The sequence below is a fragment of the Lepidochelys kempii genome, chromosome 8 (assembly GCF_965140265.1).
Source record: "Lepidochelys kempii isolate rLepKem1 chromosome 8, rLepKem1.hap2, whole genome shotgun sequence".
NCBI lineage: Eukaryota > Metazoa > Chordata > Testudines > Cheloniidae > Lepidochelys > Lepidochelys kempii.
Genome location: NC_133263.1, coordinates 65759162 through 65774158, shown reverse-complemented (window position 1 = coordinate 65774158; position 14997 = coordinate 65759162). Strand labels below are relative to the sequence as shown.

General features: G+C 41.2%; 1 protein-coding gene across 1 annotated transcript in view; it reads right to left on the bottom strand.

The window, feature by feature from the left end:
• Window positions 1-14997, bottom strand: part of NR5A2 (nuclear receptor subfamily 5 group A member 2) — a 99649-nt gene that overhangs the window by 37172 nt on the left and 47480 nt on the right. The window contains exon 5 of the mRNA XM_073356777.1: window positions 7792-7911. Coding sequence (XP_073212878.1) covers window positions 7792-7911 — 120 coding nt within the window. The remainder of the gene's footprint in view (window positions 1-7791; window positions 7912-14997) is intronic.

Here is a 14997-nt window from a genome sequence, read left to right as displayed (position 1 = left end):
ATGAAATTGAATGGAATGTTATAGCTGTAACTAACTGTTTACTATGATTCTTTCTGTTTTCACAATAAATGTGGTATTTTGCCTTTCCCCCTTTAATAAGATCCTGCTGGTTTTTATTTTATTGGTATAACATTTATTCAAACTCAAAATCTCAGTAGTAAACTGGTTTTGTATTGAATGCATAACATAGCAAAGCCTCCTAAGCAAACACTAATCATGGCAAGATTGCTGAAAATCTTGGTCCAGGGTTACTTAAAAGGTTCAGGATCCTTAGCAAACCTTTAGACGGACCTGAATTTGGCATTTGTAATTAAGCCTACAGTCTGGTGAGTTTTGTGTAATTTGAGGTGTCACTGTAAACTTTTAGCACAGATGGAATGAACACACCATTTTATCATCAGAGATGAGAGACTGTTAAGGACAAACCTAACACTGTTTTAAATATGTGGGTTAAGGTTCTGTTTTTTCCTTCCCTTTTGGTCAGAGATAGCTAGATCAGATGAGACTTGGGCAAACCTGAACACAAGAGGACAATAAACCGAACACAAAACAATCATTGCTGTACACTGTTTGTATTCACCTTGTCCCAAATCCTGCAGCCCATTGCCTGTGTAATGACTTCAGGATTTGGCCGCTTGTGCACAAATTAGTACTGGATGCTCTGTGCGCTGATGCTCTTTTTAAATTTACACCACCACGAGCTGCATTGACTGCAATGTGTTCTTGTCACAAAGTTAGTAAGAAAGCAAAAAGAAATACCATTTTTTTTTCAGAACAATTTCATGCAAAAGTTAACGTCATTACCATATGCCTCCTTTATAAAAATCAAGGGTAATCATCATTTTGTTGTTAAGTATTGCAATATACTGGCTGTGGATTCCATTTCACTAATAGACTAGGGGTGAAATTCACCTCTGTATAGAGGACTAACATAAGGTCTATTTACCATTTAGTTCCTACTTCAGTCCTTAAAATTTCTTCCAATAATATTGGCTGAGTGCAAAACAAAATCTCATATCCTTAACATGCAGCAAGTTGGAAAGTTTGAAAGTTCTGCCTAAACACATGGGATGGACAAATTCAGAAATTGCACTTTAAGAAAAGTTGAACAACTGTAACACCAAGTATATATCAGATATTTATTGAATGGAACTGGGGTTTATAGTTGAAATATTTTTTCATTCCTTCTTTACAAAATGGAGAAAGAGAAGAACAATTCACTTATGTCCCTTCTTTAACAGCCTCTTTTTTCTCTCTCACTACAACTCTTTCTCCTGTTCCTCCTGTAGTTTTATTTAGGTGTTGCTGCCATGGGACACTGCTTCTGAAATGGATTCCTCTTTCTCATGAAGTTGTGTGTAGCCAGCACCTAGGAAGCTCAGCTGTGCCCCCAGATTCTCTCCATCAACTATGTGCTATCAGGGTGGATCTTGAGGCAAATTTGGTCTCCAAAGGCCTTGGCTAATACGATTGAGGTGAGTAAGTGTCCACCAGAGATTATGGCAGCGCATAAAAAAGCCCACCCACTCCCCACCCTGCCAACATCTGATAGTAATGGGGAATTAAAAGAAAGCTGCAAAGTATTTCACCAAGAGATGGGTTCAAACCACAATATTCAGATGTAAGTTGAGATTCAGATCTTAACCTGCTTCAAAACTAGACGTTGTTTAGATCTTCGATTTCAATTACAGCCCATCCTCATAAACCCAATTGGGGATAGAAAATCATGTGACCTGTTTCAGTCAATTGGCCAACCAGTCAAAAATTTTAAAAAATATCTCAAAGAAGTCTGAGTTTTAGGCAAAGTTGTGAGTCATTGTTTTTTATCTGAATTGATTTGACCAAATGTGGTGATCTGTGGTAATCTGTCTGTACAATTTTATGAATTAAGACTGGTGCTCTGAAGTTGTTCTTATGAAAATACTGTATTCTGGAATACCTCTATGTAAATGTGGAATTCACCATGTGCTGACAGGGCCTGTAGCACATACAGACCAGACTAGGGATGATGGAGGGTAGATAACCATAATGATTGTACTCTGCCCACATAATAGGTATGCTAAGAAGGTTGGCTGATGCAAGGAGAACCAGTTTTTTCCAACCCCTCCACTGGGGACTGACATTTAGAGCAGTGGAAAATCCCCAGAAGCAGAACAAAGGACATATTGTTGTTGGTGGGACATATAAACTAAAGGTACTCAGAATGAGAGAGGCAGGAAGGTTTAGGTAGGAAGAGATGAGTCAGGCATGCTTTCATAGCTGCGGGATGTGCGTGCTCTCTGTTTAGTTGCTAGAACAACTAACGTCAGAGAAAGCGAGAGACTCCCTGGTTCAGCAGTAAAGCCATGAGCTGCAGCAGAAGTATCCTGGATATGCCTAGAGGATACCTCAGCCCAAAGGCTGCCCTAGAGTGGTGAAGAAATCGAGGCAGGGAAATGTGTGTAGCATTCATTATTTTTATATAGATCTGTGCATTTCTTGTGGTTTTTAAAGGAAGAATGATGGTTTAGAAATCTGTGCAAAATCTGTCTGTGTTGTGTTATGCCTCTCACGTGCCTAGAAGAGTTAACCTGTGGACCCAGAACACCCACACAACTGGAGTTCTGGGAGACAGTGTGTTTAAGCTACAGGAGAATCAGGGGGAATGGTCAGTATTGGTCCCAGGGTCTTGGCAGTTGGATCACAAGGTCTCCGCTCTCAGGATGGGCTGCTAGACAGATCTGCATCACAAGAGTGTGTCTGAAGACCCCAGCCTGCACCTCAGAAGGAGCCAGAATTTACCTATGAACATTGCCAAAGAGCCACAGTAATACATCAGCAGCCCCGCATCAGCTCCCCCGCCGCCTGCCAGCAGCCCTGCTGATCAGCACCTCACCCTCCTTCCCCATGCCTCCAGTGGCATGCAGGAGGCTCTGGGGGGAAGGGGAGGAGCGAGGGCATGGCAGGCTCAGGGAACAGGGCAGGAAGGAGTGGGAGCCTTGGGGGAAGGGGTGAAGTAGGGACAAGGCCTGTGGCAGAGTCAGGGGTTGAGCAGTGAGCAAACCCCTGACCTCACCCAGCTCATTGGAAAGTTGGCGCCTGTAGCTACAGCCTCAGAGTTGGTGCCTATGGAAGGAGCCAGATATTAACTTCTGAAGAGCCACATGCAGATCTGGAGCCACAGGTTGGCCACCCATGCTCCAGAGGCTTAAAGCACACAGGATACAGTGGTTGGATTCCCTCACAGCTGTCTGATGAATGTCCAGTAGGGGGAGTTCAACTAGATTTATAATACCATACTAAGAAAGCAGAGGATTTTACTACAACTATAAGGGGAGCATGGGTAAGATCAAAATGAATAACTCATGTCCTGGCAGCCTGGGCAATATATCTCATGTTGCACATTAACTACTGCAGCAAAATGCATGAACAATGAATAATATTCTGTTGTAATGTCTACTCTTGAGTTCTGAGAACAAGAAAAATGACAGCAGCTTGTTATGTAGAGAATTCAGTAGGATAGCACATAACCCTGGAGGAATTAAAGTTTCTCTTTAATGGGAAATGGTTTGTTACCATCACATACCACGCGGTTAGCCTGTGAAACCTGGAACATGGAAAGCAATGTGGCAATGATTTACAATTAACGAATACAGTGCAACTCATTCCTTGGTTGTTTTGTGTTATGAAATTTGAAGAGATGTAAAATGCACCTGTGCTAGTTTATGTCCTTTTGAAATGGTAATTACTGTTGCTGAGGGGCAGCATTTAGTACAGAAAATGAAACGTGCACAGAAAGGAACTCATCCATGAGGAACTGCTGAGGGACCGTAATGATCTGAAAAAGTGCTTTCTTGCAACCCCCCCCCCCCCGCATTATTTATGAAACTCCAGCCAAATAAATAAATAAAACAAAGCCTTTCTGTGCAAGCCCCAGGGCTTGCTGCTTTGCCACTGACTGCTCTTTCCTATCAAGGGTCGGCATGTGGCTGGAAAGAGGGCAGTACAGCTGTGCAGAACTCCAACCAGAGCCCCTAGACATCCTGTACTTGATTCGAAGCCTTTGAAAGGGTACAGAGTGTGCTTCATGCAACTGGCCCAGTTCTGCTGGCTGGGGTGGAGTAGGTGAAGTTTATGACACTTATTTATCCTGCTCTTCCCATGGCCTTAGAGAAGGTTGGCATCACTAGCCAGGAGTGGTCCTTCCCCTATGAGAGCATAATGGCTATGATTATAACCAGCTCATGGGCAAAGGTGCAAGGAGGAAGGCTTTCTGGGCTCTCTTAACTTTATTACCTTGCAGGGCTAGTCACAATCTAGCTCTTAATGTCTCCAAGTTAACAAAGCAGACTATATAGGACTCCATTTACAAAAAATGATGGGCTTGTACTCAAAGATAGTGACAGCCAGAACCACAAACATTTCTCCTGAAAGCTTGTATGTTGCCCTATAATCTTGCTTATAGTGAGGATGATAATGATAAATAATATCCATAGCGCTTCTCAGTCAAATGACTCAAGTACTTTCCAGACATTGAGCAATTTAATGTCATGACAATTACTTAATATAGGCATTATTGATGTGATGCAGGCATTATCTGCATTTTACTGTTGGGGAAACTGAGGCACACCGTTACATCTTGGGTGCCGGGCAGCAGTCAACAAGCACACAGCACGCTGCACAATAGCAGAGGTTGGAAGTATTTTGGTCTAGGACATTGGTGCCCCAGAATTACTAAAAACACAGTGGGATCTTTAGCATCAGTGTAAAGCCGACAGTTTCTAAGCTTTCTATCAAAAATTCTCCCTGCGTAGTAAGCCATAGTTTCAGTTTATCTCTCTCAGATATAAATGGGATGAGTTTATCCTGCCAGGATTTGAACTTGTGGTTCTAGTAAGTCTGGATATTTAAAACCTGATCCTTGGAACACTCAGCTAGCCTCTCTGTAAAATAGTTTCTGTTAGTCCTGAATGGCCTTTTAAACTGAGTGTTTTAAAATTACAAGTGGCAAATTACTTATACTGGCATAGTTAGAGCAATCCCATAGTTCCCTGCTAATGTTCCAGAGGATAGGCCACTAGCATAAACAGGCACAGTCAATGGAGTAGTGTGCACTTCCACTAGCAATGAATTTGATTCCATATTGATGGTGATCAGAGTAGGATGAGACTGCATACCTAGAATCTACCAGATGTGTGTTTGATTTCAGACTATTTACTGTCTTATTACCAGCAGTCTCAGACTGCTGTTATTTTTGGATAGCCTATTTGATCCGGCTGCTGTTCATCTCTACTTCTCAGTGAAAGTCTGTAGGAGATTAGCTGGAGACTAAGTTAGTTCTCAGCACGAGTGAAGTGAGCAGTAGCCCATCCATAAGGAGAGGCACTGAAATTGGTTTTTGTTGTTGTTCTTGCAGGGTGGGTCCCTCTATTCTCTGAACATTTCAAGTTGAAGGAAGAGTGCTCAATGGATGAGGAGAAATTCTTTGAAGGGGATGCTGAGAGTGACTGCACCAACTAATGCAGCACTAATGCTGGAAGAGACGTAGGTGAAATTGGGTCTGAAAAGAGGACATATTAGACCAGCTTGTCAGTGGTGGGGCAAAAATGGATGCAACCAGTCCAATTTAGTCATATTTTGAGACTCTAGTTTTGCCTGGAAAAATAAATTTTCCAAGCAACTCTGATCATTTGTAAGCAGTGCAATTATTATGCAGCCTGCTGTGCATTATTGCCCAATAGTCATGAAATCTTCTGCTTTGTCTTTGTATCACAAGCACCTTTTTTTTTTTTTTTTTTTTTTAAGTACAGGCTAAAAGTGCACAAGGCAATAAGAAATTACTATTGCATATAAATGGCTGCAATGCAAGGGAATAAGTTAATCATAAAATAAATTAGACATTAATTTACTACAACCCTCAGGAATAGAAAACTGCCAATGTGTCATCGTGACAGATAGTATTTTCCATTTTGAAAGGGAATTATAAACATAAAAATCATAAGCATCCTTGTGTGGTAGGTAAGCCGCTACTATTATCTTCATTTTGCAGATGGGGAAACAGAGGATCGACTTTGCTTTCACTGACACCAATATAAACCCAGAGTAATTCCACTCCTTTCAGCTGATCTCAGTGTGGGGCAGAATCTTGGCCTAGGGACATTAAGTTATTTGCCAAATGCTGCAAAGGGCATCAGGATTAGCCAAGATTAGAATGTGGGAGTAGTGTGGCTGCCCAGTCCTGGTCTAGCACCACTAGACCATGTCTGTGATGATAAACTTTCTAATAGCAAGCAGAACACTTCTTCTGAGCATAGGGAAATGGCCTCCATTCATAAAATTATGACTAAGTTGCTAAGCAAATTCTGCACAGCATAGACCCATGCATGATGTATTTCTGTAGTTGGAAAAAAGAGTTGTTTCCCATTGTGCATATCAATCTAGGCAGCTTAGTTTTACTCCTGAGGGCATTCTGCGCCAAAAAAATAAAAATTCTGCACACAGTATTTTAAAATTCTGCAAAATTCTGCAAATGTTATTTGTCAAATAAATGTGGAGGCTCCATAATGGCTCCACTGGCTGCGCTGGCTGGATATTAGGGGGTCTGGATGCATGCGGGTTGGGCAGATGGGGGAGCAGCTCCCTGTAGAGGGATCCCTCCCACTGTAGCTGAGGAGTGATGGGTGCAGGAAGCAGGGGGTAGAGGGCAGAATTTTCAGAGCTTCCTGCAGCTGGGAAAGAAATTGGGGGATGGGTCTGACCCAGCCCTGGATGCCATGCAGGGGAAGAGGAAGCCCAGTCCTTCTCAGCCCAGCCGGGACTAGCAGCTGAGTCCAGTGCAAGAGTAGGAGCCACCAGCCGGGTCTTCCCCAGTCCTGCCCCCTGCCCCACAGTGATTTACCTCTCTGCAAGCTGCTGGGGCACCGGAAGCATACTGCTGGGGAGGGTCACATGACTGCTCTTTTGTCATTCCTTTGCTTCCCTGTCAGAAAGTCATTTTTCTGCAGGGAAGCAAAGAAATCTGTGGTGGACATAAATTCTGCACATGCGCAATAGCGCAGAATTCCCCCAGGAATATAGTTTGCAGTTACTTAAATACCAGTGGACCATCATTTGTTTTCACTTTGAATCAGGAACCAAATGTACAGGCACACTCTACCTCTCACTGATACTGTACATTTTGTTCCATTAAAGTCTGAATATGTATTCTATTAATAGGTTCTCATTTTCATTGTCAAGCCCGTTGTGCTTTTGGAAATTATAAATGATTCAAAGCTTTCTATATTATTTTGATTTTCCCACAATTTTCCTCATTTCATAATTTAGCCTGTTTTTTGCTGTGTCAGACAGACTATACCTCTGATGCCTGGAGACAATCAACTTTTTTAGAAGCTGTTTAGCAACACTGGGTAATAGCTGCAGGGAACTTCTGAGCTGACCAGTGATTATTCTGAGTAAACCAGAATTCTCAAAGAAAAATAAATTTTTATTGCTCAGGTCTAAACCCTAGTTTTTGTCAGAAACCATCTTAGCCCTAGGAAATAAAACTTCTTGAGAGACACTTCAGGTCTACTCTCTTTCAATCATGGTGGTATACAAGTAGATTGGAAAAGCAAAGTGCTTATAATTATATCTGCTTTTATAAGTTTAACTGTAATCATTGGACTAGGAACAGAGTACACAAGTCATTTTATCTACATTATTTGTAGCCAATCTCTCTATTTCAGAACACAAGTGCTTCTGATCTAGTTAAGCTCCTGCTATTCTGAAGATGATTAATAAAAAAACAACACCTCTTGGAGTCTGAACACTCACTTGTTGCCCAGTAACCAGAAGGATAGAGCCTTCTTTCCCATGTACCACTTGCCGGAAAATGTGATCTAGAATTAAGAGTTCACTCCAGCAATTCTGAAGCAGCTTCATTTGGTCATCAACCTGTAAAACAAACAGAAAAATTGATAATATTTCTTTGGTAATAACTTTTACAGAACTCATACTGCACAGATTGCTGAAGGAGAAGAAGGTAGCATACCACCCTTTTTAGTTGTCTAGTTAAGTTTCAGATATTCAGATTTAACGTTTTGAGAACTGAAGTGATGTCAATAATTATGGGTGTCAGAACACTGATATCGCAGCTGATAGGCCTTTGTCATTAGATGGCACAATCTATGGTTAAGTAGAATATTTACAATTGATTAACTGCTATAATAAGGTGATCCATGAGCATAATAACCAAATTATACTGGACACCTGGTGAAATGCCAATGACTGAGCAATTAATTTTATTTTTCCACCTTATTAGGTGCTTATCTCAGGAGATCAGCATTCTTTTCCTTTCTCAACCACTAGCCTGCTGTGTGACCTCATGCCTCAATTTCCTTATCTGCAAAATGTAGATGATACTCACTTTCCTTTAGACTGCTTTGAGATCTATGAGAGAAAAGCTCTGGAGAAGAGCTGAATATTATTATATGCCTATTATGCTCTTATGGCGATGTTCTTTTAAACTGCAACTTTCACCATGGATTAATATAAATTGAATAACTGAGCGTGACACACACTTTAAAAGAAGTAATTAAAGAATTTTAGGCCTTCTGAAACCCCCCCCCCCCAGCTTTGGGGAGTGGATCTTATTTGACTCACAGAACAGGCATAGAAAAGACAGTGCTAGTGCAGCCATCTCCCTGCCACTGAGCCTCACTCTTTAGAAGTACTGGAGAATCAGCAGAAAAGTATCAAAAACCCAGTTGCCTTGACAAGCCCAGGTCCAGGATTAATCCCGTGACAAGGAGCAGGCTCAGGAAGAAGTAAATACTGCCTCCAGCAGTGGTGGTGTTACACTGAAAAAGGAAGGATGCTTCCTCTCCACGGTTTACTTCTAGAAACAAAATGGAGCAGGGTGACTCCAGGCAGGAGAAGAAAATGTATGTACAAGCAGGTGTCAGAGAATTTGTACAGTAGTAAGAGCTGTATCACTGACTGCATCTGGTAATAGCAGAAGCATATCTGACACTAGTCCTGATTCTGACCACCTAGAATATTGTCCAGGCTTTGAAACATAGCAATTATAATCTGAGTCAGAGACAGACTGGAAGAGGCTGAGATTAAAGGAGTCTGTCTTCTCCCAAAAGGGAGGAGAAGAAAAAACATGCAAAATAAAGGGTAAATTTCCTGTGAGTAGTACACCTTCCTGAATACAGAGAGTAAACAGTGCCAGAATGAACCTAGAGGATTCTGGTGCTACTGTATACTGAAACCAAGATTTTCAAAATGCATTCCTGAATTTAGGTTCCTAATTGATTTAGGCAACTTAATCCAAACGTGCTGAACATTTGAAATCAATGGCTGTTGCTATGTGCTCAGCACTTTTGAAATTCAGGCTATGGATTTAGGAGCACTCATTTTTTAAAAACTTAGTCTGAATAAATAGGCATGACAAAAACTAAACCAATGCTATGGCATTAGGTAGTGGGACCAGTGAAAAATAATCTTTTTGAGAGAAAAATGCAGGTAAAGTGCACAATGTCAATGTTTTTTTTACAGAAAATGGCCCAGATGACATAGATGATACAACATGAACAGCCACAGACGTGCAATTTTAATGACTGTATAATAGTCATAGATGAAGCTTCAAAAAAAATGAGTGATCATTTCTTATTGCCACATTGTTAATCTTATTTCTATACTTAGAACATATTGAGAAACATATTGTAAAACATCTAGAGAATAGTGGAACCATATTTAATATCTTTATTAATGCTCAAAAACTGGGGGCATAATATTGCACAGTACTGAAATTTGAATAATACAAAAGGCTTGCTCCAACTATCATTAAAATTAAGGGAAAACAGCATTTGCTAGAAGTGGTTTGCCAGAATGAGTGATAATAGCGAATAGCAAATTAGAGAGAAAACTTTAAAATATGATATGGCTGCAAAGAAGTGGCTTGCAGTACAATGTATATACGTGCAATGCAGTTTGGGTTGGTTATGTAAAGAGGCACCGTGTTGCAGACAAGGATGGTTCCAGCAACTGAATTTCTCAGTGAAAATGTGTGTGACTGCAATTGGAATATTGTTTTTAGTTTTGGACTTTCTTTTCCTGGCCAAAAAGAAAAATAAAAAAGAGACAAATTGCAGGGGAATCATATAAAAGCAGCACAATTGTTGGGGGGGGGGGGGTGTGAGTCTGACTTTTAAGGAATGATTAAAGGCATGACCCTACAGTCTCATTACAAGTAGTAGTCCTACCAACACCAAGTGAAGTTTTGCTTGCTTAGGATACTGCATGATTTTGCCCTAAAAAAATACATATTTGTACAGTGGCTTTGCTGGGCAACAGTTAAATGGGAAGCATGATAAGGTTCAACAAATATTTAAAGGCTGTAAACACCACTGATGGATAGGAACTGAGGATAATTAAAATATTTATAATTCAGAGAAATAAAACAAAATTACAGATGGGAAAATTTAAGCTGAATATCTACCTAAAACAATTTCTGAGAGACAGACCTATTAGGCTGCAAAAGAGCCTCCCAAAGGAAGCGGTGGACACTGCACAATTTGATACATTTAAAACTAGACTGGACAAAGCACTAGAAAAATGTATTTCAGGGAACAATCCTGCATAACTGGAGAGCTGGAATAGGTGATGTAATAGGTCTTTTCAATTTTTAACTTCTAGGACTCAATGAACTTTTTATCAGTTGCACCCTTTCAGACTTAGGCTACAGCCAACAGGGTGGTACTAATTGTATGGTTTGCTTAGCCTAAGAAACTGAAAGCTTTTATTATAAGCTTGGCTAGTAGTGCCGCCTATTATTAAGGCTGCCTGACACCTCCCATTATAAGTTCCTGTTTTCAGTTGCTTATAATTTTGTGAAACTTTATCCATTTGGGCTGAAATTTTCCATGGTGGTTGTCTGCCTCAGCCTAAATTGTTGTGGAAAGTTTCAGCCAAAACAGTTCAACCACTTTCCAAGAAAGAAACATGGGAAAAGTGCTTTGTTCTTCCCCTGTTAAAAAAAATCCTGGTGACCTTTTCATTGAGAACCTCTAGCTCTCCCATGCTTTGGAGCAGGGACTTTGGACTTTGTATGAGGGATGTATCTTTTTCCAGCCCCGGGAAAATCTGCCCAAATTTGGTCAAGTTAGAAGCCTTTGAAAAATTGCAGTTCACATATGCTCAGTACAGACCTTTCAGATTTTTAGCAGCTAAATTTCCTGAAGATTCTGTCTGTACTTGGCATGTTCCAGCCTACTGCTGAGCAGGGCTTCTGCTGCAATTGCAGTGCTGTCAACCAATACCTGTAAAACTCACTCTCATCTCCTGCTATCCTCCTCACAGAGGATGACAGCCTACTACTGTTATCAGTTAACTCCATTAGTTTAAGTGGTAGAGATATGTGGTAGAGATTCCAGCCCTGCTGATGACCTATATAGGTATCAATTTGATGCCACATGATGGAATTTTGTGGGTTTTTTAAAAACCTAAGAAATTACACACAACATCTACAATAAAAGAATATTATTAAAATTGCAAAGTCAACCACCCAAAAGTTAGGTAACGCCAGAAGTCAGGTTACCTGTGCAACCTTAATTTGGCCTTGTTGTGCATATGCATTATGATACGGCTTTTAACTGCGTAATCACATACTATTTTTTCCACAGAACCCTGTCTCATTCAGTGTGCAAGATGGACCTGTTCTGGGGATGAGTGAGGGTTTTGTAGTGAAGAAATTGCTGACTGTAGGATACCTGCTTCTACCTTGCAGAATTTGGAAGGTACATACTATTTGTAATACTGGGACCGGCGGGTCTAGGCCTGCTCATAACTAAAGGCCCACCTCCTCAATTAAAGGGGGGAGACACTAAGTCCAGGTTACAATTGATTGTTGGGGACAACAAAGGAGAAAACAGGAACGGGAGTGAGGTTAAAGGTTGAATATTAGGAACCAGAAGGGGACACTGGGCAGAGAGCCCCGAACAGTACACCCTGCTTCCCAAAGGAGCTCAGGAGTCAGTGGACACTGCCCAGAGGAACTCTGCCTGGAGATGTGGCAGACAAGGGACTGGAAATAGGCTCCACAGTTGCAGAACACCCCTGCCCTATCCAGCTTTCTCCTCCTGGTATGACTGATGGCCATCTTGGCCAATGCCAGAAGGAGGTTGATGAGGAGGTCTCGTGACGCAGGGTGGTGGATGGGGTGCGAGGATCAGGAGATGTGGGGAGAAATGCAGAGAGAACTCAGTAAGAGGTTCTGGAGGAGCTGGAAGAAGAGCTGCAACCTGACACATTATGTAGATTTGTACCAGGGTCTCCCTCTCACCACAAAGGGGACAAATGTTGGAGGAGTTTGGGAGCTGTGCCATGTACATATCCATGCTCACAGGTCCATGGAGGAGCTGTCAACTAATATCCCCAGTGGACCATATATTGGCAGGTATGTAGTGAATGAGGTGGGAGATTGTGGGAAGAGAAGAGTTGGTCTCACAGTTAAGGCAAATGAATGCTACCCTAGAAATTTGGAGTCTATCCCTGCCTCTGTTACAGAGTTCTTATGTGATGCTAGCCAAGTCACTTGAACCAGACTTTTTACAGTTGTTTAGTAATAGTGTATTCCTCATTATCTGTGTGCCTGAATTGAGATTCTGGGGTCTCATTTGTAGAAGTGCTAAGTATTCATAGCTGCAGATGAAGTCAGTGGGAGCTGTGCTTTGAACACATAAAGTGCTATATTATGGTAAGTACTCTAAAAAATCAGGTCCTAGGTGTCTCAACGTGTGCACCAAAATTAGTGGATATTTTTGACCTTAATCTCTCTGTGCCTCAGTTCCACATCTGTAAAATGTTCCTTCATCTCACAGGCATGTTGTGAAAGTAAATTCTTTAATATTTGTAAAGTACTCAGATACTATAGTGGTGACCACCACAGAAAACACCACAAGGAAATTAATACTTCTGTCTTCAGAGAAGACTTTGAATAAATGTACAATAAATAAGGCCTGGGGCCACATATTGAACAACATGTAGAAAAAATATTGAATAGTTTCTTATTCAGTAGCACCATCCATTCTGTGCACTGCACAAGGCAGTGGTCCTGTGGAAAAAATAGTATGTGATCAGGTAATTAAAGACTGTGTCATGATTCATATGCACAAGGGGGACAAACTAGGGTTGCACAGACCACCTTTATTCTGGCATTCCCTAACTTTTGAGTGCTTGACTTAGCAAAAATGTTCTTCTAACGTGTTTTTATGTGAATAATTTTAAATGGGTTAAAAAACCCCTTGCTGTATTTATTACAATCACAGTGTGCAAACCAAGTTAATATATGTACGCTCAAATATCAGCTACAATTCACATATCCATTGGCAACAGTGACGGAGGAGAGAAAGAGGAGCGGGCTTAGTAGATGGATATATTTCTGATCAAAGTGAAGCTGGAGCTATCACTAACTCAGCTCTGTCCCGATGTTGTGTGTGGCCACGATAACTCATTTCTGTTCAGATCACAGAGCAAGGCTGAGTGTGTATTAAAAATGTTTCTTTTCCTCTGCCCACAACGTGTATTTGACACCCCTTGCCATTTCAACCAAGCAACATGTTAGCTGGAGAGAGGATTGTAAATTACAACATTCATACACACCCTGAAAAGACTGTGGGTATGTCTACGCAGCAACCCACCCTCCGCCCCCGGCAGCAGTGAGTCTCAGAGCCTGGGACAATTGATTTGGGCTTATGGGGCTCATGCTATGGAGATAAAAATAGCGCCTGGGATCCAGCCCAAGTCTGAATGTCTACGTGGCTATTTTTAGCCCCACAGCTCAGGTCCCATGAGCTTGAGTCAATTGATTTGGGCCGTGAGATTCGGTGCCGTGAGTGGTTTTTTTGCTGTGTAGATGTACCCTATGGGCCAGATTTTAAGTAAATGGAATTACTTGGAATTTACAATAGCATAACTGTATTCAGAATCTGCCACTATAATTTGAATACCTGAAACTCTGCTTTGTGGTCATTTTGCTGTAGTCTACGCTGCACAACAAGGATTATAAAACCATTTAAACCATGCTCTACATATAATAACCTCCAACATAAATTGCAATTTGCACATTATTGTGTCTCTAACTCTGTTTACCGCATAATAAAACAAGCTCTGAAACAAAGTTTAATCATACAGTCTTCATGAGTAACAACTCATACCTGGAAAAGAGGCCAAAATACGTGACTCCATTCATGCAATTGCTCATAGAATATATTTTTAAAAAATCTACCTCAGCTACAGGCAACAACTTTTGTGAACAAACTACTTTACATTTCTGGTTTTAGAAGGATCCAACAGCAGCTAACATTATCAAAGCTCACCTCCCAAGTTTTTATCATCTCATTACAAAATCAGTGCTGGGAGAGCGCTGGGAGATGACAAATTCACAATCCTCCCCCCACCATGTTTTCACATAATCTGCTCCTGCTGTTGTACAAGATTCATAAAACTAGCAACAGTGAACATCTGCCAGTGGCTCACAAACTTTGCACCTATTTTAATTTAATGAGCAAGAGCCCATAAAAGTAGTAGAGAAAAAGCAAAATACACATGCACAAATTAGTGCGTTCTTGAGAGAACTTAACTGATGCATCTCTTTTGACACAGAATCATAGAATCATAGAATATCAGGATTGGAAGGGACCTCAGGAGGTCATCTAGTCCAATCCCCTACTCAAAGCAGGGCCAATCCCCAACTAAATCATCCCAGGCAGGGGTTTGTCAAGCCTGACCTTAAAAACCTCAAAGGAAGGAGATTCCACCACCTCCCTAGGTAACGTATTCCAGTGTTTCACCACCCTTCTAGTGAAAAAGTTTTTCCTATTATTCAACCTAAATCTCCCCCACTGCAACTTGAGACTATTACTCCTTGTTCTGTCATCTGCTACCACTGAGAACAGCCTGGATCCATCGTCTTTGGAACCCCCTTTCAGGTAGTTGAACGCAGCTCTCAAAACCCCCCTCGTTCTTCTCTTCCGC